The sequence below is a fragment of the Eleutherodactylus coqui genome, chromosome 10 (assembly GCF_035609145.1).
Source record: "Eleutherodactylus coqui strain aEleCoq1 chromosome 10, aEleCoq1.hap1, whole genome shotgun sequence".
NCBI classification, from domain to species: Eukaryota; Metazoa; Chordata; class Amphibia; order Anura; family Eleutherodactylidae; genus Eleutherodactylus; species Eleutherodactylus coqui.
In genome coordinates, this window is record NC_089846.1 from 130,575,578 (window position 1) to 130,599,719 (window position 24,142).

The 24,142-nt window shown below is 45.1% G+C and overlaps 1 protein-coding gene across 1 annotated transcript in view; it reads left to right on the forward strand.

The window, feature by feature from the left end:
• The first annotated feature begins 7,743 nt into the window (after positions 1 to 7,743).
• Positions 7,744 to 24,142, forward strand: part of GPC4 (glypican 4) — a 101,294-nt gene continuing 84,895 nt past the window's right edge. Inside the window, exon 1 of the mRNA XM_066581849.1 lies at positions 7,744 to 8,165. Within this exon, the coding sequence (XP_066437946.1) occupies positions 8,003 to 8,165 (163 nt within the window). The 5' untranslated portion in view covers positions 7,744 to 8,002. The remainder of the gene's footprint in view (positions 8,166 to 24,142) is intronic.

Here is a 24,142-nt window from a genome sequence, read left to right on the forward strand (position 1 = left end):
CTGAAAGATTAGGCTAGGGCTTATTTTCGGGGTAGGTATTTTTTTGAGGAAACACGGTATTACATAATAATTCATAATCTTCCCCTCACATAAGGACCATCTGCACATACATCAGAGAAGTTTGATTTTGCTTTCTAGATCACTATTTCTTGATAATGGGTTAAACAAGATAAAATAATGCAATTAACATAAATAAAGCTTATTACTATCCAAACTATTAGAAAGGAATATTACTTGCATATACAAGTCAGTGAGAGTGCCCTAGTGGGGAGGGTAGGACAGCGAGAGCGCAGTGTGGTGGTGATACTTGGCTATGTACATGAGAACTGTATCATATGGAATGATGGGAACACGGAATGATGGTTGGATAACTTGGATATTATCTAATTCCTGTATGGTATGAGTTTCTCACAAGGATATGGAGATTCAATTCATATGAAGTCAGCAATTTCCTCACAGTGAAAACATTAAAAATGGTAACTGTGCAGCACAAATATTCAGAGGGACTGTAAAAACTTGGTATCTCTTTGTCAAGTGATCCGATTTTCATATCAAGTTGAGCAGGAAGGGGTGAGTGGCAGATAAAGTCATGCGAGAGGTCACTGTGGTCACCAGGGACTTGGAAGAGGTGGTCAATTTAAACAGATCTTTCCTTTCCTCAGTTCTACAAGTTTTTTTTTTGTTCCTGGTTTTTCTTCAGTTCTCATGGATTAACTGTTACTGATCGAGTTTAACCCTTACCTTGCTCCTATCATTGAACGTTACTCCAGCTGTCTCTACAACTCAGACGACACATCACACTGGTCCATGAGTGCCAGTCCAGAGTGCCAAGCCAAGATTGTCACGTATCCAAAAATTCCTGGACAGTCCGTAAAATAGGGCACTCTTTTCCAGTTTACATGATTTTTTTCAGGCTGTTAGTACTTGATCAGGTTTTTATAACTGTAATTATTGGCATTTTGAAGCTCACAGTAAGTGCAGGCGATGAGATCATATCCGTTTCTGACCTATAAACAAGTATCACTTACAATCTTCATTATGGTTGTCAAATGCGTCCCTAGAGATGTTGGCTGTCCATTATGTTTGGATACGTTGTCCAGAAAAGAGAAAAATTCAGGTTGGCGACCCTGGTGCCAGCCTGGCATACTTTACTCTAGCCATCTTGCTGATTCCTGACATACTGTCCTGCTCATTCAGCTCCTCTGTCTACTCCTGTGAAGAAGGCTATGTATGTAGATGAGAGATGAGAATTCCCCTGCCACAGTTATCACAGCTGTGGCACAATAGCACGATGTTCTCCCATTGCTTTCAATGGGGCTGCAGAAGCACCGGCCCCATTGAAAGCAATGGGAGAACATTGCGCTCCTGTGCCACAGCTGTGACAGCTGTGGCAGGGGAATTCTTCATCACCGCGGGGAATCCCCTTGTCATTGGACAATGTCATAATGCTGTCACAGTGTTCAGTGATGAAGGGCCTCCCCGTGGAGATGAAGAAATCCTCGGCCACAGCAGTCACAGCTGTGGCAGAGGATCACGATCTTCTCTGTATGTTGCCAATGGGGCCACCGCTGCTGCCGCCAGGCCCATCAAGGTGAAACCCCTGGATGTGACAGCATCCAGGGGTTTCACATCCAAAGGATCCTGAATGCCGCAGTTATTTGCATTTTGAAATCCGCTGCCCTATATTTACCGATGCAAATTTTTGTGCGCGGGTTAAAATCGGACATGTGACTGCTGCCATTGAAAAGCATTGGTTCTAATAAATGCGAATCGCAAACGCAAAAAACATGCGCAGCAAAAAATGCCCGTCTGACTGAATCCTTAGTCTTGAGGTGTCAACCTGAGTGTTGATGTGGATATAGCTCGTCTTCACACACAGCGAAAATGCTGCAGAGTTTCCGCAGCTGGAATCACAGTGGAAATTCCGCAGCATTCACAGTACAAGCCATGTGGGGATTTCTGAAATCTTAATACGGTGCGGAAAATTTTGGCAACGAATCTGCAGCCTTTTTGAAAAATGCTGCAGTTTTTAAATCCACAGCATGTTTGCTTATGCTTTGGAATTCAACCCTTGAAATACAAAGGCTTAAAGGGGTTGTACGAGTATAAAAAATGTCTTTAAAAGGCAGAGCAGCACCAGTGAAGATCCCGCTGTCAGCGCAGCCCGCTAGTCAGGGGACTGCTGCAACTAATCAGAGACCGCAACTAATCACCTTCCATTCTCCTGGCATCAGAACTCACATCCAGGTCACCAGGATGACAGGAGTTCAGAAAGGGACACTGTGCCACTGATTGGAAGAAGTGGTCACCTGACTTCCAGCCTGCGCTGACAGCGAGATCTGCGGCGGAACTGTTCCACTGTTTCCAGGGGGGAGAAGAGAGGTAAGTACTGATTGATTTGCTATTTTATCGCACACCCAGCCACTTTACAATATCTTTTTATACTCGGACAACACTTTTAGATCCCGCAGATCCGCTTCAAAAACAAGGCTAAATCCAAACTTTTTAGGAGCAGATTTGCAGGTTTTCTTTGCGCATTGCCGCTTCTCTGGCTGCCATCTATTCCTCCCAATCCCCCATACGCATACACTGTATACTTGGCTTGGCTAAGTGTGCATATATTCTCAATGGAGGGAATAAACTGCTGGCAGACGCCTGTGACGGCGCCTCGTCTCCCCACAGAACAAAGGACCAGGCATGTTGAAATCTTATAAAGTTTACACTATTTACTTAAAGAAGATCATTTACAAGTTCATCACAGTAAATGTGTCCTTCAAACATCTTGAGGATACTGAGTTTGCTACTAATTTTGGAGGAAAGGTTGTGTAGGTGTAAGTGAAGTAGGGTATGGGCCAGCTGGATGGGGGTGATAATAAGGACAGCATCTACGTGAACATGGCACCAGAGTCATAGGGTGCTGCACCCACTGCTGTTTCCATGAATTCCCCAAGTATGGGAGCACTAGGGGTGTACTCAGGGGGTCTCACTGGTGGCGGGGTCTACATCCTGTGTACAAAACCATGGAGTTAGGTTCTGCTCTTAAACTCAGAAATAAACGTTACTAGAAGCAGCAACCAGTTCTCTTAAGACAGAGTTAGCGTCCCTCGGGTGTATACAGCTTAGGAGCAGTGTAATTAGTACTCACAAAAGTTCATTTTAGTAGCGATGACAGCAGCAGCAGTACAATTCCCTAAGTGGCAGCTGATGGGACTGAGTTCAGTCTACTCTCCCTAGGTCTTCCATATCTCCGAGAAGAAGGGTATGGTAGTAACTCATGAGCCCAGCACCACCAATGGGGTATATGGTAGACCAGGTGTTACCAAAGTAGATGAGCAGGAGGATGCACTATCCACCGAGCTTCTGGTCCAGCATCTCCTACTACTCTAGTGGAAGGGGCAGAACCCCCGCCCAGGAAACTGCTTCGCTATACCGTCCTCAGGCGCACAATTCTTAAAGAAACAGTAAAGAGGTATCACATGGATACAAACACAGAATAGATGGGGTCCTCCCCTACATAAGAGAGAGTAATATGGGGAGTTATGGCCCATGCAGGTAAGGGTGACATATCTCTATATATTCACAGGCGGCACACAGATGAGGCCTTCTGATGAACAATATAAATGTTTATTGGAGACAGCTTCTTAAATGAAAGTTACGGCAAGCTTAATGGTTCCCCCAAATGGGCAGAGTTCATAAACAGCACAGTAGGTGGCACAGGTGGTTGGTCTCTGCTCTCTGGGCAGCAATCTTCACTTTGGACATGAGGATGTCTCTGCTCCCCCTCTACTGCCGCCAACAGCATCTCCTAAAGGTCGTCACGAAGGGTACTGCATCTGACTCACGTCTTGAGATACTACATCCTTAGATGTTATGGATGTGACGATACCAACTGTGTTTATTTTTGAATATTTTGGGACCTTTCTCTGTGTATATGTAGCGGACTTGAGCCTGTGATCCTATGATCGATTACATAACACAAGCAATGGCAGACCAGACATTACTCTTAGGCCATGGCAACTCATCGCAATTGGTTCAGATCCTCAGCAAACTTCAGCCCTTCAAATTGTGTGGATTTTGCGTAGATTTTTTCGTTGCCAAATCCACACTAAATCCACTACGTATGACACACCACGGAAAAAAAACACAGGAAAAGTCGCTTGTGATCTGCGACCAAAAAGATGGCAGATTTCACCCAAGTGTCACATCGTGTTGAGTGTAGTAACTCAAGCTCTTTGGGATCTTTTGAGCCACACAAAACTATTGTGCAATCCTAGCCATAGGGGAATCCTAGCCATAGGGGAAGGACATATGGTTGGGTTCTACACGTGGCCAAAACCTCACCTATCTGTGGTAGCCAGAGACTCCATGATTTCACTGCAAAATCTTCTCGCCACAAGCCACTGTGGGTGGACACGGTTTGGTTACCGTTATCTGTACTGTGAGGCTTCACCCGAAACGTTGCCTTCAAATCAAGAAGATTAGGACTACATGGATCTGGTCTCACAACATGAAGATCACAGTGTCACATTGTGACATTCCATCTAATGACTGTCAGTGGGGTAAGGCTGGGTTCACATCTGCGTTCGGAGAATCCTTCAGAGATCCCGCTGCAGATCTGACTTGAAATTCGGGATGAAAAAGTCCTGCATGAAGGACTTTTTCATCCTGTAAATTGCTGGACGTCCGAAAGGACCCTAATACGGTCAAGAAGGTCCATTTGGCGCTGTTTGGTTTTGTCACAAAACTGGTCTGTTTAGCCAGGGGATTCCCATTCCCTGATTCCATAGTGCAGCAGGAAAACGGAATCTCCGAACGCGGATGTGAACATTGCCTAACTGAAGCAAACTGATCCGTCAAAAAAGAACAGTTTCTGTTTGTATCAGTTAGACATTCGTTAGCATCAATTTTTAATGGATCAATTTTTTGTTTGTTTTAAATTAACCCCGTTTTTTCAAAAATAAGCCCTACTCTGGTTTTTTCAGGATTTTCGGGGAGGCTTGAAATATAAGCCCTACCCTGAAAATAAGCCACAGGTGCATTACATTAAAAAATAAAGGAATACATTACCTAGCAGGCGCTGTCCCGGTCCCTCCTGCTGCTCTCTGGAGGTCCGACGCGCTTCTTGCAGTCCTCGGCCGCCCACATTATAGTCACGGTGTTGTGCATAGTATGAAGGCAATATATGCAGTCCTAAGCTCTCACTCACAACCTGAAGGTTGTAGGTTCAATTCCTGCTTGGTTCAGGTTGCCGGCTCAAGGCTGACTCATCCTTCTAAAATGAGTACCCAACTTGCTGGGGGGTAATAAATGAATTACCTGAAAGTGCTTCAGAATAAGCTGCTATACAAATAAGTCCCTTTCCCATAATGTAGGCTTTCAGCATGCTGGGAGTCATTTCCTGAATAGTGCAGCATGCTGATCTCTTTCGTCTGGTTCTCATGCTACATCCACAGCACATATGAACTTGGACTTCTATGCTGATGTGAACCCGACTGGCGTTTCATGCTAGAGTTGCGCCTTTTCTTGTCACTCGCTTGCAACATGTCAGCTATCTAACTGCAACCCATTCGGGATCTTTCCCACAGGATGGAATTATGCCACAGGACGCAAAGAAACCTGCAAGTCTAAGGCTGGGTTCTCACGCGGCGTATTCCTGGCGAAAATCTTGCTGTTTGGCGGCTGCAAAAGAATGCGAGAAGCATGCGGCCAAGCCGCTTCAAAACCCTGCACTTGGGTTTTGAAGTGGCTTGGCCGCATGCTTTTCGGTACTCCCATAGAGGAGAGCGCGGCCGCAGCAGAAAAAAAAAGAATGGACATGCTGCGGCCGGCGAATCTGCACCGCAACGCTGGCTTTGCCGCAACGGATTTGCCGTTCTCAGAATTCTCGTCCACATGGCTGGCTAATCCTGGGATTAGCGGCTGCAGGCGGATTTGCCGTGGCGAAATTTCGGACGGAATTTCCGCGGCAAATCTGCCCTGTGTGAACCCAGCCTTACTGCGGATTTTGATGCAGAACTGCCGTCAGGTTTTAAGCCTGCAGAGTTTACCACAGTTTGCGGTGCGGCCTATTCGTGTGACGCTGACGCCGACCTATGAAAACAACGGGCGCTGCGATGTGAGAGCACGAGGCCAGATAGAACACACCGCGATTTGTTTCCTGCATCGCGGTGCCGTGCGGAAAAGCATCGCTCATGTGTATGACCCCATTAAAAAGAACGGGGTTCATATTTGTCCGAGATTTGTGCGTCTCGCAACGATTTTCTCGCCTGTGCGCACCCAGCCGAAGGATTGTTGGATTGAAACGCGTTCCTGGACTGCGCATTTCTGTCTCCCCCAAAGAGACCATGGCGACGTATACTGTTTTTAAACACTGCAGTCAATGGAAAATGTCCGTAAACGTATGGCGCTTTGTTTGCGTGCGCTTAACGGACACGTTTTTCTGATCAAGAATAAAATATGTGTAACTATAGAACTTAATTAGGAGTTTACAGTGAAAAACAGGTTTTTCATAAAGAAAAGGATCAAAATGTTTTCTGCACACGTGATTTTAAAAACGTAAACGTACGCAGAACGGGAGCCGGTCGCGTCCGCACATAAGTCATGGCGCTGTTATGGGACGTGACAGGGAGCCGGGTTATGTCGTCTTTCTACTCCCCGGCGATCCAACGGCGCTCCCTCTGAAGTCAGAACGCGGCTTCAGATGAGCGTAAGCGCAAAACGCTCGCTCCGGCGCGAGGAATGAGGTATTTCTGGGCGTGTGCAAATACTCTGCGCATTGTCAAATTAGGTGCTAGTTTGCAGGTACGTGCAGTGTCTTGCGCATAATCGCGCGTTCATATGTGGCGCACGCATGCACACCTTTGCTCAAAAATATAGCATGTCGTGTTTTTTTTCGCTCCAGCGAAACGCGCACGCAAAAAAGAGCAGTGAGAACGAAGCCATTGAAAAAATGGGCGCTATTCTCTACGCAATGGGCCCCCGTATGAGGCCGCCCTGCGTGGCTGGGAACGACCGAGCGATCGCTATTTAGGCCAGATTCACACGGATGTGTTTGCGGTCGCAAAATTTACGTGCGCCATATGCAGAAAATAGAAAACGCAGCATGCCCCACCTTTCTGCGCTCTGAAGGTCCTCATAGAAGTTAATGGGGTAAGCTAATGCGCGTGCGCAGATACGCAAGGAGACGCGTGAAACGCTGCGTAATCGCGCTGGAAGAAGAACACATCTGGAACTCATTAGATGAGCCGGCCGTTCGCGCTGCACGCTTAGCGTTCACTTTCACTCGTTCGAACGTTTTATTGAACTTTTCCGTATAAAGGGCGGTTCGTTTCTGGCGCTGAGGGGGAAACGGCGTGCGTTTTTGCACATTTCTTGCGTGCGCAGTGTCCGTGTGGACGGCACCGCACACGCGTGTAACTTGTCGCCCCGGCGCGCTGTGACTGACTTCTTACAGCTATACGCCTCTCTGCCAGATACCCTTATTTCCACTACAACCCCCATCCTCCTGCCCCCCTCACAGTCAGTCATGTCAGAGGGCTCCAGCCTCGCAGGTGTTAAACTCTGCTGGGCAGGCAGAAGTGAAGGGTTAATGGCGCATTCCTGACGAGCGTGTTGCGCCGCCCTCACACCGCCCGCCATTCCCTGCAGGGGTTAACAGCTGAGCGCCCTCCCTCCAGCATTCCAGGCGCTGCTCCCGGATCTGCGCATGCGCCCTTTAGCGCCTTGCTCCCAGTGCCAGATCCCTACGCAGTGCGCCCCGGACACAGGACTGGAGGAGGGGGACGAGAGCGGTGCTGCGGCCAATCAGTCCGGAGCGGCGGCGGGGGCAGAGCTACGGGCACACTGCACTTTGCAAACTTCTTGTGCCAAGCAAAAGTTGTCTGTGCGACCCAAAGAGAGAGAGGGAGCTGCTACCCCCGGGAGCTACAAGGAAGCGGAGCAGATACTTCGTATCCACCGCCCTCATCTCTGTTCCCCGCATTCTTTGTCCTCCGCCTGCACCATGCTCTGGATATCCTGCTCCCCTTTGCTGCTGCTGGTTTGCACTTTAGCGCTCTGCAGCCTCACTGCCCTGGCTGACAAGACGAAAAGTTGTATGGAGGTCCGGAAAGTTTATGAGTCCAAAGGCTTCAACCTGAATGATGCTCCAGTGCACGAAATCAATGGTGAGTTTGGGGGAGAGGGGGTTGGTGAGAGGTGCTGGGGTCTACCCCATTGGGGGTGCCAATTGGAAGTGATACGCCGCCGATGTATCGGTGTAGACAGGATTGGGGGCATCATGATGGCAAGTGGATAGGTTGGAGAAGAGAGGGCACTATGCACGAATCCTTACCCCCACCTCTCTCTTTGGGGCAGGGAAGAAAGACTATGAAGAAGGCTTGTAAGTCTTAAGCCCCCAGGACAGGCTCCACATATGCAGGGACTAGTTTGGGTAGGGATCTGTAATTCCATATTGGTGTAGCCTGGATTGCGGGCATTATGATGGCAAGTTGCAGAAGAGAGGGCATTGTGGAAGAATCCTTACCCCCACCCCTCTCTTGGGGGCAGGTAAGAAGAGATACGAAGCAGCTTTGTAAGTCCAAAGTCCCCTGGGAAAGACTCCTAATATACAGGGACTGGTTTGGGATCTGTAATTCTGTATTGGTGTAGACAGGACTGGGGGCATTGTGATGGCAAGTGAGTAGGTTGGAGAAGAGAGGGCATTATAGAAGAATCTGTACCCCATCTCTCTCTTGGGGCAGGTAAGAAGGGATATGAAGCAGCTTTAGAAGTCCAAAGCCCCCAGCATAGGCTCCTAATATGTAGGGACTGGTTTGGGATCTGTAACTCCCTATTGGTGTAGGCAGGATTCGGGCACCACGATGGCAAGTGAATAGGTTGGAGAAGTGAGGGCATTTTGGAAGAATCTGTACCCCGCTTCCTCTTTGGGACAGGTAAGAAGGGATAAGAAGCAGTGTGAAGCCCCATGGACAGACGTGTAACGTGGAGGGACTAGTCAACACTCATGGTAGATGTAACTTTTTCCATTAAAAAAAACCAAAAACTTGGTTAACGACTGTCCCATAAGCGATCCTATGAATTGTAGCCATGCAATCAAGTTCGATCCACACCAATGTGCCTCCCAGTTCCCCAATCATCAGATGTGCCATACTTTTCTGATAATCCCTGACCCTACAGCATATGGAGGGCTTGTGGTTGAGGGGTCACTATTGGCCATACAGTATGGGGAATGGATAGTGATTCACACACAGGAAACGAGGTCTGCATTGGGATCAGTCCTCTGAGTGTCCCATCAGGCATGTGTCCTGCAGACGTGGTGTGCTGCTGCATTCATCACGCTCTTTAATTGCACCTTGGGGCAGGATTTCCTCACTTTACCTTATTACCTATTGGACACTCCTTCCCATTGTTTGTGCTAATGCATTGTGCCATGTGCGGCTTTTGCTCTGCATTGTTTGCTGCAGCCCTTGAACACTGTGCTTTCTACTCTGAGTAGGTGGTATCTGTGTGCTGATGAGGTGCTACTGATGAGGTGCTACAAGTTGCTACAATGTTTCCATCTCGTGTTTGTCAATAGTTGATTCAGGTGTAGCGATTTGCAGTTTGTACAATGTATTATTTATACTTGTAGCTTTTTGGCTTTTGCTGTTTTGGACTTGTGGAGTTCCTCATCTTTCCAAGGGCTTGATCAGACACTGACACACAATAACCCTTTCAGTCCTACAGATGGTCTTTGAGAAGTTGTGTCTGGCACCTTCTCGTTCCTTTTCATAATGTTTGGTTTAAAAATATTCCACTTGAACATTGCCGGGGAATCTGAACCGTGTTCTGGAGCCCCGGGAATAATACTGGAGAGGGAATTTTTTTTTTTAGGGTTAGTTATTGAATAATAGGTGTTCGCTGCCAAAGAGTGGGCATGTCTGCTTTTATAGGATCAAATTAGTGATACTGTTCACTTTTTAATCAGCAGTTAAACCTCTTGCCTTGGGGGTGTCTCTAACAGTCCGATTGCTGGTTGTATGTTATGTGATAGGCTGAGAGTAAAGTCGCACATCATATAACAGTATGATGGAGGAAATGTTGCAACTTTTTAGGTTTGATTCCTTTTTTCTTCTGCATGTGTCTATATACGCCCATATACATTAGAACTTTACGTTCTTTGACCTCCGTTAATTTAGGCCTCTTATAGTTTGGCCTGCTCCACTAGTAACACATGGTTGACACCATCGCCCCTAAGAGGTCCTCAATCCAACTTCCATAAACTCTACCTGGCATGAAGATCTGCATTGTTATGTAATGTGATGCTGTAGAACAATGGTAATGTGTCTGCCATTCATGGTCTGTGAAAGGTTGACAACTCCTGTAAATGGTAATAGTTGATGGTGTTCTATTGGTGGTTGTCATGCAGTACCTGTTGAGGAGAACAGAATCATTCAGAGTTGTGACTTGATATATTATCTTCTATTTGGGGAAGTAGAGGCTTTTGGTCAAGAGTTTTTGCATTTTTGGTTAAGTTGTCATATAATTGTCGAAATACTTTTGGTAACTTGTGCACAATATTTCAGGGCTAGGCAGTTCCTAGGAATCAGGTTATCAATGACCCTCAAAGCTGTCTTTGGTATTTTAAGATATGTAGTTTTTTTAATGTAATTTTTGAAAGGGGTTCTTCTTTTTTTTTTTTTTTTGTCGTCAAGCTACTTGAAGGAAAAAGTCTAGTTGACTCCTGGAATTTGTAACTGGCTCCCTTTTTGTCCACCTAGGAGAACATATTAGAACTCTCTAATTGGACTTGTCCAATTACCGTTGAAGTCACGCTTGCCTAAAATCTTTTAACTAATAAGAGCTGAAATTTAACATAATCTTACTCTATTAAAGCCTCCAGTCAAGATGGAAACTCAGCCTAGCACAGATCCTCCTGTGTTCTCCTCTGTAGGTGTGCTTTTCAGAGCAGCTGGTAGACTCCCTTTTTTTTTTTTCCAGGGACATCATTTGGGCCATAAATAGACGCTGTTGGAAAAATGGGAAGTGTCAGTCAATCGTTCTGTTTATTTCTGTACTGTCACACATTTTTTATTCACGCGAACTGTTCTGTTGGTCTCCATTGTATATGACACTAATGTACACAGTAGCAATACTGTATAGTTTTGAAATTTTGACATCCTTGCAACTTTTTACTTTAGCAAAATCTAAGTTTTTGAAGCTTGTTTCCAGTTGTGGGTCTACCGCTGTAAAAAAAACCAAAAAACAACCCAAGCCATTACAATGTCTGTAAAACAGTATTCACGTACCACAAGGTACTAGACATAACTGTACACTTTGTAGCTTCCAATAAAGCCTTTTTGTATTAATTTGGTTCCTTGAGTTCCATAAGAGCTGATCAAGGGCCCCTTTTATGATACATTTAGGTAATGATGGGTACTCTTTAACCTTCACCATTTAGAGGTTAAACGGCAGATGTTTCGTTGGTTTAATTGCTGTTCTTACTGCATTAATTATAAGGCCCCTAATAATCGGCACACTATGTCGGGAGTGGACACATTACTGTGGACTTTAGGAACCGGTATGGTTAAGTAGTGGGCATTAAGGACTTCCAATTACTTGGCTACTGAGATCTGTTGGGATTTGCCCAACTCTTCCTTATTTAACTTGTTCAGTTTGGAGGACCATCTGGTAGACAGCCTTGACTTATATATATGGAGGTGTCAGTTGCCTCTCCCAAGTATTTGCTAGCCTTTAATAAGAAGTTTCTTCTCGTGTTTGCTGGAAAGACCTGTCCTCACTACCCATCATGTAGAATAGGCATGCTGTCAGTCTCAAATGTGCATGTAGGCTCCATGCGTTTATGAAGGCCTCTCTATAAGTTTTGGAACTTTGTGCCGTCTTCGACTAGCTGATGACTCCACTTGTATCAAGCAAGGTTAAAGAACAGTTGTTTGTGTGTGTTGTGGCTCCCGTTATGTACCTGTTACAACATTACTGGTGCTCTTTAGACCACCACTTGATGCCCCCTAAAGGTTGAAAACGGCCTTCCCTCTTTTTTTTTTTTTTTCTCTTTCTCCTAGTTTTGTCTGTTTCTGTAAAGGACGCCGGAAAGACTGAATTTCTCCAGGCGAAATTTGATCTAAGCCACGAGAAATATTTGTACCCTTTAGAATGAGAAGAATGCACACAAAACCTGTACTTTGAGCAAAGGTGGTGTTAGGGGGGGGGGGGGGGGGGACATTTGAGACTTTTTATCTGATTTTAGGCTTTTCCTAATATATATATTTTTTTCCCTTAGGAGTTGTAATCTTTGTGGATAGCAATGTAAAGAAACACAAGTTTGCATGAAAAGCTAAACATTAATTAATTTATACCAAAAACATGTAAAAAAAATGTGGTCATACCTAATATTTTAGGGTGGAGTCGGACAGATGTTGGCACGTTTTCAGACGGAACAGCTTATTGTGTCCTATCGTTTTGTAGGAAAAGGAAAGCAGTGAAATAACTTTTTGTATGTGGTTAAGTGAAAGTGTCCTGACCTGTCTAATACAAAGTGAGGTTTGGGGAGGATGTCTCTGCCAAGAATGTACCTCTAACTTCATGGCTATTCATCTACGCATGTGGGGATTTCAACAAGTGGTTATGTACTGATTCATGATCGGTGACTAAACCAATGTATCATAAAGTTGAAATATCTAGGGGGGGGGGGGGGGGTCCATGAGTTGGATGACATTTCCACACCTGCTGTAATGTTTTTGCTTCAGGTCTGGCTGCAGCCTTTACTTAAGGCCATCGGCACACTTGCTGTGTGCTTGAGTTATGTTCGAGGGGCTCAGGTGGTACTGGCATCAGACACCTGTCCGATACAAGGGATTGCCCACTCGTAGACATGCGTTTAAATGTGCCAATTTTCGTCTGTGATACAGACAAGAATAGAAAATGCAATGAGTTTTTCTGTTTTTTTTTTTTTTTCCACGCTAACCAGAAATCTTCATAAAAATACAACAGTGTGTATTGCTCCATAGCCTATAATGGATGCATGCGCGGTCCTTAGATTGGCTTGGACAACATAGTTGACAGCCATAAATTGTATCAAACAACTGGGCCTTTCTCATTGCATTAGTAATTTTAAGAGGTGCATCATGGCCGGAGGAGCGTGCTATATCTAAAGTGGGGGATAAGTGACTGCCAGGCAAGATCTGATGCCTAACACTGCTTATCATTCTTTTCGCCAATGGAAGACCTGGAGACAGTTGGACTGCCCCCTTAGGCGTGGTGCGCACACGTCAGTAACCACATGGGGTAGAAACCCTGCCCATCTGCAGTGCCCAATAATCTCACAATTTTACCGGTAATAACTGCTCTTCTATTTGCAAAATTGTGCTGCCATTGTCCATTTTGGCAGCATGTTGTCACTTTAGCGTGTAAACCCAGCCTAAGCGTTTCTCCACACAACCGTATTTGCGCACGCCAAACAGGGAATAGAACCCATTGTCTTCATGATAACATGAATGCAATTTGGCGTGTGGTTAAAAAAAAAAAAAGGACATGCTCTGTTTTCCTGCGTTTTGCGCAGCAAAGGCCCTATAGACATCTGCGGGAGGCGTGCGAATATGCAAGGGGGAAATACTGCAAAAACACCAAGAAAAAAACACATCTGGACCTCAGTAAGCTAATTAGCCTTTTAATCAAAGGAAAAGGTGTGTAAACTGGCCCTGTGTGCGCAAGAAGTACAGTAATATGCGCGGACATGCATGTCAATGTATCTCATCCCTCCTCGTTCATGCGCCAACCTGTGGCACTGCGGTCAGCGACTTTGTGCATACGGTCATCTGAATAAGCCCTAAGGCCGAATTTAGACTGCTGTATGCCGGATGCCCAAGAGTCTCGGGCATAACTCGCATCAGGCCACACGTGGACATCCGTCCGTGGGCTGTCTCACTTATAGGGATAGTGGACCTTGCATGATGCGGATGAAAATGGTGCATTCACTTTTTTTTTTTCTTTTCACGTGGATCGTTGGACTTTAGGCCACGGCCACATTCTGGTACATCGCTATGTTACAGATCCGTGTTAGAGACTTATAATCCGATATCCACCATATTCTGCTATGGGCCTATTTTGTCCATGTGCCTTTCTATTAAATTAAGAATTGTGGCAATCCTTTTGTATACACTATAACTCAGGTGGCACGTGGAGCGCATATCGCCATGGTTGGCTATTGAGCTGGATCTCTTCCCCCACCCCCCTTTCCCTTCAATGAAATAATTGAAGTAGAAAGTTGTGAGAACCATATGTGTTATTTTTTTTACGTATTTTCAGGAGGTCCCCCCCCCCCCCTTCCTTTTTCCTCTCTGGCCCTATTGGTACCTGGAGTTATCAAGGCGTTTAACCACTTGGAAATCTACCGTGTTTCCCTGAAAATAAGACAGTGTCTTATATTAATTTTTTGTTCAAAAAGGTTTAACTTTTTTACATGTACAGCTGCCTGGACACTATTTAAATTGACTTTTTTTAATTAACTGTTAGCAGGGCTTAATTTTGGAGTAGGGCTTATATTTCAAGCATCAAAAAGCCTGAAAAATCAGTCTGCATCCTCAAAAATTCTGGAAAATCATGCTATGTCTTATTTTCAGGGAAACGGGGTATATGGACCTTGTGACAAGAGCTCCTTTTCGATGCACCTTGAATCGCACACGGTCTCTGCATACCTATCCGATAGACGCACAACTTGCTTAGACTAGCACCCTTTCACTTATTCGCCGGCCCCATAACCCTCTTGTTTTCTCTCGTCTTGTTCGTTGTACCTCGCGTTATCCTGATGTAACCTTTTGCGCTCCCACTTTTTACATGTGTAACGTGAACATATTTGACAACCTCGAAACTCTTCACACACACCTGGGAAACATTCCCCCCACCGTTCCTGGAATGGCCGAGATCTCGAAATGTTTGCTGGCTCTGTCGCATACACATCTTGTGTTAATTGAAGCTTTTTTTTTTTTTTTCTTCTCAGGAAATCCTGGTCTAAAAGAACCGTTTACATTTTCGGTAATATTTTAGAGTTTTGGACGGCTCCCTTCATACCAGGGATGCGTAAGCAGTGGAAAGTCTGGTGCCGTCTTTCCTGCTTCATAATGCAGCGATTGATTCCTTTTGGGACGAGCTCAGTTCTCTGCTTGTCTGAGTTTGTGGCTTCGTTACCTGCACAAGACATTTATTAAACCTTAACGTTTTTTGGCTCTTTGCGCAGAAGGGAAAAAGGGAAATGATATCCGTAGGTTAATGGCCATTAATATTGTCTCTCTCGTTGACCAGATCAAGTCGTAGTTTGAGTCTCGTTACTTTGTGCTCAGATGAAATGGTTACTAATATGTTCACCCAACATTCTATTTTACTTAACTTTTTTTTTTTTTTTTAGATTTTATGTTTTTGTCCCATCCTTCATCTCCCTCCCAAGGCTTTTATTTGGACTCTTGAATGACCTACTGGACGGCTTTATCTTACGGAACAAAAGAGATGCCTTTTTAGCCAGAAACCTTGGGAGACCACCAAGGACTCTGAGCTCATGCAGAGCGACTCCGCACCACGTTCAACAATAACAAAAATGCATGACTGAATAGTTCAAAAATGTGGAGTGGTAGACGCGCTCATCGCAGTCCGGAGCACTGTCACAACACAGACAGACCCGAGCAAATATCTCCAGGCTGCTAAAATAGAACGGGAGGCTAAGTGTTTACGGTTACTTGTATGACACTCGTATATGACTTGTGCCATCAGCCACACGCTCCAAAACCCATCGGAGCCATTGGACGTTTACCAGAAATATCAGCGGCTAGAGTCATTCGTGTTCATGTGTGGATTTCCTTAGGAAATGTTACATTTAAGGAGACACTTCGGTGAAAAATTTTTTTTTTCGCCTTTCGTTGTGTGCTGTAACTAGTACATAATGTCGGCTAGTATTACCTTGGTTAGGGTAATTTTACGTGGGCCAACTATTGGCTAAGAAATCACTGACAAGAAATTTTGACAGTCGTCCCTTTAAAAGCAGGACCCAATGGGGTGCTGGGCGAAAAATGGCTCTGTCAGTTCTCTTAAATGAAGCGCCTAATGAGCAGCTTCTTACTCGGGGTAAATGGGCAGATGTTCATCTTTGAACTGCCTGTTCACTGTGAATAGAGACTGGCAGCCAAAAGAGATTTCCAGTGGCCTCCACCTCGAGTCAATGAATGACTATCGCTTCTGTAGAGCAATAGTCGTTGGGACCTCCCTTGGGCACTTAAGCGCCCCACAGTTGTCCTGTGTAGAAGCTCCCTTATTTATTCTCTTCCATCTGAAAATTCCTGGCCGCCTCCTCAGTTTGTCATTCGATCTCATTCCGACCACCTGAGAATAAAGATTTAAACCTTTACACAAGGTGATATTTGCCCAAATTCTTGCTGGAAACAGTTAGTTTGGGCTATTATTAGAGATGAGCGAGCCTGCTCGGATAAGGCAGTTGAGCGAGCTTCGCTCCTCTCGAGTAACTGAATTCTCGGGGGAGGGGAGAGATCGCTCTCAGTACCCCCCCCCCGCCTTCCCAGAGCCTGCTCGGACGAGAATGCAGTTACTCGAAGAGCGAGGCTCGCTCGAGTAACTGCCTTATCCAAGCAGGCTCGCTCATCTCTAGCTATTATTATCCTATGTACATGCAGCTGCCAACAGTTAGTTGTGCAAGAAATTGCTCACCTCTCGGCGTTGCTTGGTTTTTAGCAGACCAAAAAACCAAGTGACTATCGGGCCATGTAAACAGTAGCCGCTCGATGTTTGACTCCCGTTTACTGTAAATGGTGGTGGGTGTCCAGGAGGACCCCGGGCCTCCTCACCCCCATTCACTTCAATGACACTTGCTCCTGTGTAAAGCTTACGCACCCAACGGTTGTCCCGTGTGAAGGTACACTTACTTGGCTTTATATTTCTCTCAAAAAGTCAGTTTTGAAGTCTGCACAATTCCTATCTGATAGTCCTTACTAAACCAGCTCCTTCGAAGGAGGGTGAGGGGGGACCAAACTCCTATCACAATTACTGCTGATGATTAGAGGTTCCTGTCGCACAGTTTATGGAAATGATCGTTCAGCCTCTTGATTGTGTACTTATAGGTCTGCAACTCATTTAGGTGGATAAACAGAGCAGTGATAATTGGTCTTCCCAGCAGGCAGAAATGGTACAAGCTTTAGTTGCTCATGTGATGTATTGATACATCAGGGGATTGTTGGCATAGAATAATAAAAGATAAAGCACAGCAAAATCAAGATGGGATCCGGTAAGCATCAGACAGGAGGCTGCACTGCAAGGAAGGGACTGCTATATACATGAGACGTCCAGAGTGTTGCAGGGATTGAAAAATTGTTTTGGCTGGAGTGGTCCTTTAATATGTTTCATGGGGGAAAAAAAAAATTGGTCAACTTTTTTTGTATTTGAGACGCCAAAAAAGTAGACTATTCTTGCCCTTTGCCCAGTTTAAAAACAATAGCAATTTCATACTTATCTATGGATTATTTCTAGTTGTTGACGCCTAAAATTGCCTGAGAGTCTATAAAAAGACGTTTTGGATCAGCACCGCTGCCTCGGATCTAGAACAGTTTCTGTTCGCTATCTAAGTGAATCCCCGCTTGTACTCCAACATTGTGAAGAAAAAGTTGTCTGACAGGGCTCGTCTCTCGGGAATAACTTTTATTGTGGTAGTACAAATCATAACTTGGCTTGTTGTGAGTTTTATTACCGCAATAAAATGATTCGCTGGGGACCGATGCTGCCGGGTAAGTTTCTCTTCTTCGACTCTTGACCATCAGCTGTTCTTTCTTTCTATCAGACTATATTATGTAGATAATGTATCTAGTTATCATACTTGAATTTGAACTTTGCGTTATGTAACTGTTGATTGTGCTCAGAAAGGCCCGTGACCATATTCTTGGTTACATCCTCTATTATTTATTCCCCACCCCCACCCGACAAGAGTATGAATGCATCCAATAACCAATCCTCTACTTTTTCAGTACAAGTCCATTTCTGGAAATAATATGAATATAATCCTAATTTAAAAATGGCAGTGCTCATGGAACCGTAAAAAGGTAACTTTCAAAGGAGCATATTACAGATGAGTGTCCCTACCTGTCCACAAGTCTACTGACCTATACTCTACATCAGAGATCAACAATTTTTTTTTGTTTTTAAAGCCAGTTTGTGTGTTTTTAAAAAAAAATTTCTAGTAGAGCTGAGCGAATGTACTCGGTTCAGGTGTTTTTGGACCCAAGCACTGCTTTTTCCAAATAACTGAGTACTTGGCTGAAAAGATTTGGGGGGGGGGGGGGGGGTTGCAGAGGGGAGTGGGGGGGGGGGGGATAGAGTACCCCCCGCTCCACCACGCCGCCCCCCGAATCTTTTCATCTGAGTAGTCAGTTACTCGGAAAAAGCGGTGCTCGAGTCCGGAAACACCCGAACCGAGTACATTCACTCATCTCTAATTTCTAGCTGAAGTTAGAAGTGGATTCAGCAGGAAGAATTAGAAAACCTTCATTTGCTGTAAAAAGGACCCTTAGATTCAGTGCTGGGAGTCTGACAAAGGGTGATGTTGGACTTGATTGACAGTCCAGTATCGCCCATTGGTGAGATTCACCACCAACTTGACAGATTTGCGGTGCGGCAAGCCAGATCCAAGAAAATGCCACTTAGACAAATGAAGAAATGACAGGTGGTGATAGTCAGTGTGGCTATGGCTGCCAAGCTAATACAGCCAGCCCTGCTTGCTTTACAACATAACTGGTCCCCTTAAAGGGAACTTGTCATCACCGAAGCTACAAAGCGTGTAGGACTCCATAATATAGTAGCCATGCATGTTCCATGCCATGTAGCTTGGGTCTTAAGGCCATATTTCACACAACTTCCTGACTAATCCAGGCTGCCTTGGATTTTAAAGCTAATTCCTCTCGTGTTTGTGTCCCCTCCACGTTGCGATCATGATACAAGATATACAGAGAGCAGCACTTGGAGTGAAGTTGAAGATCGGTTTCACATCTTCCTTGGAGGTTCCCTCACAGATGCGGCTCAAAATACCAGGAGAGAAAACTCGGCATGCAGCGCCTTTTCTTCCGTCCAAAAGCCGGCCCCTGGGTACGAGGCGGGCGATCCACATTCAAAAAGGGGCCATCCAGCAATGTTTAGCTCCGTCCGGAGACGGAACTGTTTGGCATCGGGGATTCCCCTTTCCTGTTTCCCGAATGGAGCAGGAAGGCGGAATCCCCCAACGCAGGTGTGAAGCCACCCCAACTCTGAGAATATTCAGTACTTTTTGTGGCATGATAACTATTTATTTTTTTGCCCGTTGTCTTATTTCTTACTGTTGGCACATGTTTGTTTTTTCTTTCTTTTTCCTTCATTGTTTGCCTTTGCAGGCTGCAGATGCAGTATTGTAGCAGACACTTCCTTCTAAGAAGCGATGTGTGCTCCAGCCCAGTAATAATTTATGAATGTACATGTCACAAGCTGCCGCAGGCTGTTCTACACTTTGCTTGTTTTCTGTCTGCCCTGATTTCTGCACAGCCCTGCCCTGTCATCCACCTGCGAATGGAGGGGTAGCACTGCCAGTCCCTTTATGTGTTGCTCTTGCAGCTGCTGCTGTAATATGGTGGCACTTGGTAAACTAAAAAATACTTCTCATCAGTGCTTGTCCAAGTCTTTCCTAAATTTAGGCAATGTGCTCATGTAGTTGAAGGTCCGGGTTGAGTGATGTCACCTTACGAGTGGCCATTTCTGTAGCTTAAATGCATTGCAACTTTTAGACCTCTGCATTAGGCCTGGTCTGCTTGTTGGGCAAATGACTAGTTGGTCAATCTTGGGCAGGTTTACTCATGACGTCTTAAGTGTGTTACAATACAAGCCATGTGGATGAGATTTAACAAGGCTTATCTGCGAGGTGCCGAAAGTCTGTGGAATTGACATGCGTTGTGGATTTTAAATCTGCAGCATGTTAATTGTTACACAATTGTGTAAATGTTGCAGCTGTGAAATATGCCCCGTGTGACCAAAGACTAATAGTTAGACTGCAGACATAGAGAGATGGTCTTAAAATGCACAAGATTTGAGTCTCATACTTAATGATTAATCTGGTGGATTAATTTAGTCGGCTTAGTTTAACTTTATACCACCTATTACGGCTTTGTTTTACGCCAGTCTTTGTCAATATTTTGGTGTGCCTTTAGCCCATGAGGTTACATGTAAGCCACACCCATTCACCATAAAGCCACGCCCCCTTCTCAACTTTGGCTAAAAGTATCTAAGGCACCGTAAAAATGAGGCAAAACATGTGAGACCCTTTTCTGGTGCATTTTTGCACCAGAAATCTGTCACATTTTTAATAGTAAATCTGTCCCATTGTCTTTAGCTTGCTATGGTAAAACTGTTGGGAGTTAATAGAATAACTTCAGCTTTTAAGGCAGTCTTTATACATGGCGGATATGCAGCTGAATTTCTACTACAGGGATCGCTGTAGGGCGGATTTGCCATGGATTTTCCTTGCAGACCCTCCGCATGGAAATCTGCAGTATCAGCAAAGTAGATGAGATTTTCAAAGTCTTGTCCTCGTGCTATAGAAGAAATCCACACAAAAATTGTGCAGAAGTTGACATGCGGTGCGGATTTTGAATCTGCAGCGTGTCGGTCTATAGCAGCAGATTATTGGCGCAGATTCCAGCCCTTCTAATAATGGAGAGGGGTGAATTCTGCACCGGAATCCACATCGAAGTCTGCATCAGATGGTGCAGTTTTTGATGCGGACATTGCCTTACAGTACAAACCATATGGAGGAGATTTTGAAAACCACCTTCACATGTAGTAGAAATTTTCCACAATGCATCGATAGCCTAAAGGCCCATTTAGACAACGATTTTTGCTCAAAATTCACTCAAAAGCCATCTTTTGAATGATAATCGCTTTGTGTAAATGTGCCCATCTTTCAGTTTTCTGCCGAGCGATGGATTTCAGTTTGGCTTGAAATCCATCGTTAAGCAGAACAGCTCGTAAGGCGTACCGCGTGCTGTGTTCTGCCCGGGGAGTGCTGTGTTCTGCAAGGTGCAATTAGACACAAAGATGATCGCTCAAAAGATGGCTTTTGAGTGATCATTTTTCCATAAACTATTATAATGCTTATTAGTACCAATTAGTAGTGTGTGAGCCACTGGGAGCTGCATTCAGAGAACAGACCACCTCCTGTTCTATGAATAAATTTCCTTTGTTCTGCCATGGGGCTGAGAGAATGTTATCAGTGCTCCCTGGGCAGAACACAGCATGCGGTCCATCTTATCAGCTGTCCTTCTGAACCACGGACCGTATGCTGTGTTCTGCCCGGGAAGCGCTGATAACATTGTCTCAGCTGTCAGCCCCATGGCAGAACAAAGGGAATTTATTCAGAGAACAGTGGGTGGTCCTCTGAATAAATTCAGCTCCTGGCGGCTCGCATGCTACTAATTGGTACTAATCGGCATTAGTACCAGTTAGTGGATTATGCAAAATGATCGCGCAAAAGCCATCTTTTGAGCGATCATCTTTGTGTCTAAATGCACCTTTATTGTAAAACGCTGTGGTTTCTAAATTCTCAGCATGTCGAGTCATGCTGCGGACTTCAGCCCTTGGTTTAAAATCTGCCGTATTTCCGCAAGTAAATCCATGGCCAAATCCTCACCTTTTTAGGTGCAAATTTGACCACTGTGTATCTTCTGTGTTTTTGCCTCGGTTTTCCATTGTGTAAAGTCTACAGCAGATACGCTAAATGTGAAGATTCCCGAAGAGTATTTTTGGAGCTGTTGGCGGAACTTCTTGACTGTAGAAATGCATAACATGTTCAGAAGTTAAGAAATGGATTTCATAATCCATAATTTAGGATAATTGCGGTATTACATAACAGGCGCTCTCGTTGGCCCGTCATTAGCAGTTAGATTTTTCGGCACTGCATCCCCGTAGATTTTTTTTTTTGATAGCCTGAGATGGCGCATCTACTTTATGCAAAGACATTCCGTTGTTTCAGATAAAAGTAATGTGAATTCATGTTTATCCGCCCATGCCAAGAAATACTGGGGAAGATGTCTTTCCAAACGAAGAGCTGTCGGGTGCCAAGCGCTCTTTTAAGTGTTGGCTTGTTTGTTCTCCAGGCTCTGGCAGTATACAGTCATCTTCTTTTAAAGGTTTTGTAAATATTAATTTAGAGATCCTGAAGACTTTGCCGTGTTGTTAACTTTTTGAAAGGAGCCCTGTTCATATTTATGAATGTTCAACACTGCCGTACTATGCGAGAGTAGATGATGGGACCTAATGGGGAGATGTCCTACATCCGTCACATCGGCCATCTCGCCTCTGATTGAAACCAGCTCTTAATGAACATAGGGGGTGTGTTGTCTTAGTAGTAATATGTAAATCCTCACCATATCCCGCCGTGGGTACTCCGTAACTGCGGCTGCATCGGGGACACCTCTTGTGCCTATGTGGATCTTTATGGATGGATGTAATCAATGATGTGCTTGATGGACTAACGCAACATTCTGTATCCATTCTTCAGTCCTTGTATCACTCACACTTCGTCAAACGCTGGACCGGCTTCACTTACTCTAACCCCATCAAGGAAAACGGGCATATTTCTACTATTGGATCATGATGATTTCATGTGAACTGTCAAATGCTTCTCCGCCCTCCCTACTTAATTTTATCTATGAAGTTCTTTCCGTTGCCATAATACTTTAATGACATAAACCAAACGCTATTTCTGAGAGACGTTGAAGTATAGCCCTTCAGTGATGGCCAATATGCCTTTCTACTGACCTCACTAATGGGCTTTAAACCCCGCACATACATCTTTTTAAGATAGTGACTTGGCTGACTATTTACGGCCAGGTTCCTGTTCTAACCAGAAGCCTTAGATCCTGGCAGTTTAACCCTTTCCATGCCACAATCAATAGCAACCGCAGCATATTAGCAGATGAACGGGTTTAGAGGACTCTTTGTCACCCATCGGCAACCCGCAATGCAATCACAAGGTGCCAATGGGTTCCCATGGAAGCTAAAGGCCTCCGTCTGCCATGTAGCTCAGTCTATTCAGCCCAGCCTTCAGCTGATGTGATAAGCAGTGTACTATCCTTTACGCAAATAGTGCGCAAAAAGTGTGCTTTACGTTTTTTTTGTTTTTTTTTTCTTTTTGGTACATTTGTGTCTCTGCAGAGACCTGAACCAGAAAAGCTATGATAATGCACTGCAGTACTTCTTCCTTACTGCGGTACATTATCGCTTATAATAGTCATCATGGGCATTGGCAGGCCCGGAAGCCGTTGTCTGGTGGTTGGTTGGCCAATGCTCTTCGACTGTGAACACTATAGTGATCGTGGCATATAGGGGATTAACAGCAGAGATTGGCTGTGGCAGCAGGAGCTTGGCTGTCAGTCACAATCCGCTTCTGGTGCGGGGTGGCGTGGGCTCGCTTCTGAGACTGCGCAGTCCATGAGATGTAAGTTTACTTCCTGTTGCAGAGGGAAGTGGGGGGGGGGGGGGGGAGCTCCCTCCTGTTCCCCACTGCTGCCCCCCGCTCCACCACACCGTCCCCCAAATCTTTTCGTCCGAGTAGTCAGTTACTCAGAAAAAGCGGTGCTCAAGTGCTAAAACACCCGAACCGAGTACGCTCGCTTATCTCTATTAAGCACTGTTAGCAATTGCGCGCTATAACCACTTAACCGCGCATTTCAGTGCCATCTAAACTGTCTATTGCTGGTTTTGCTACTTGTGTAAGTTGGTTACAGGCGGGCACATGGGTTGCATCGTCTTCTGTTCACGAGTGAGAATTCTGGAGTGTGCAGCTTCATAGGCCTCATCGAAGGCGCGATCCGGCTATATGTTCATTGCTTCAGAGAAAATGGCGCACCATGAAGATTTTGTTGAGCATTATGCAATTTTCAGGGTATGATCAGAAAAATAAGTTGGGCAAATTGTGCAGTTTTTGGGTCAATCATGTGACCTCGGGGCATGATTAAAGGGATGACTAGTCTGTGAAGCTAACTTTAAAGGTGTCGCACACGTGGAAACTGCTTTGTGTAGTTGATCTGATGAAATGGCTCTGGACCACATAGTCTCTCCTTGGGCTGGGTTCACA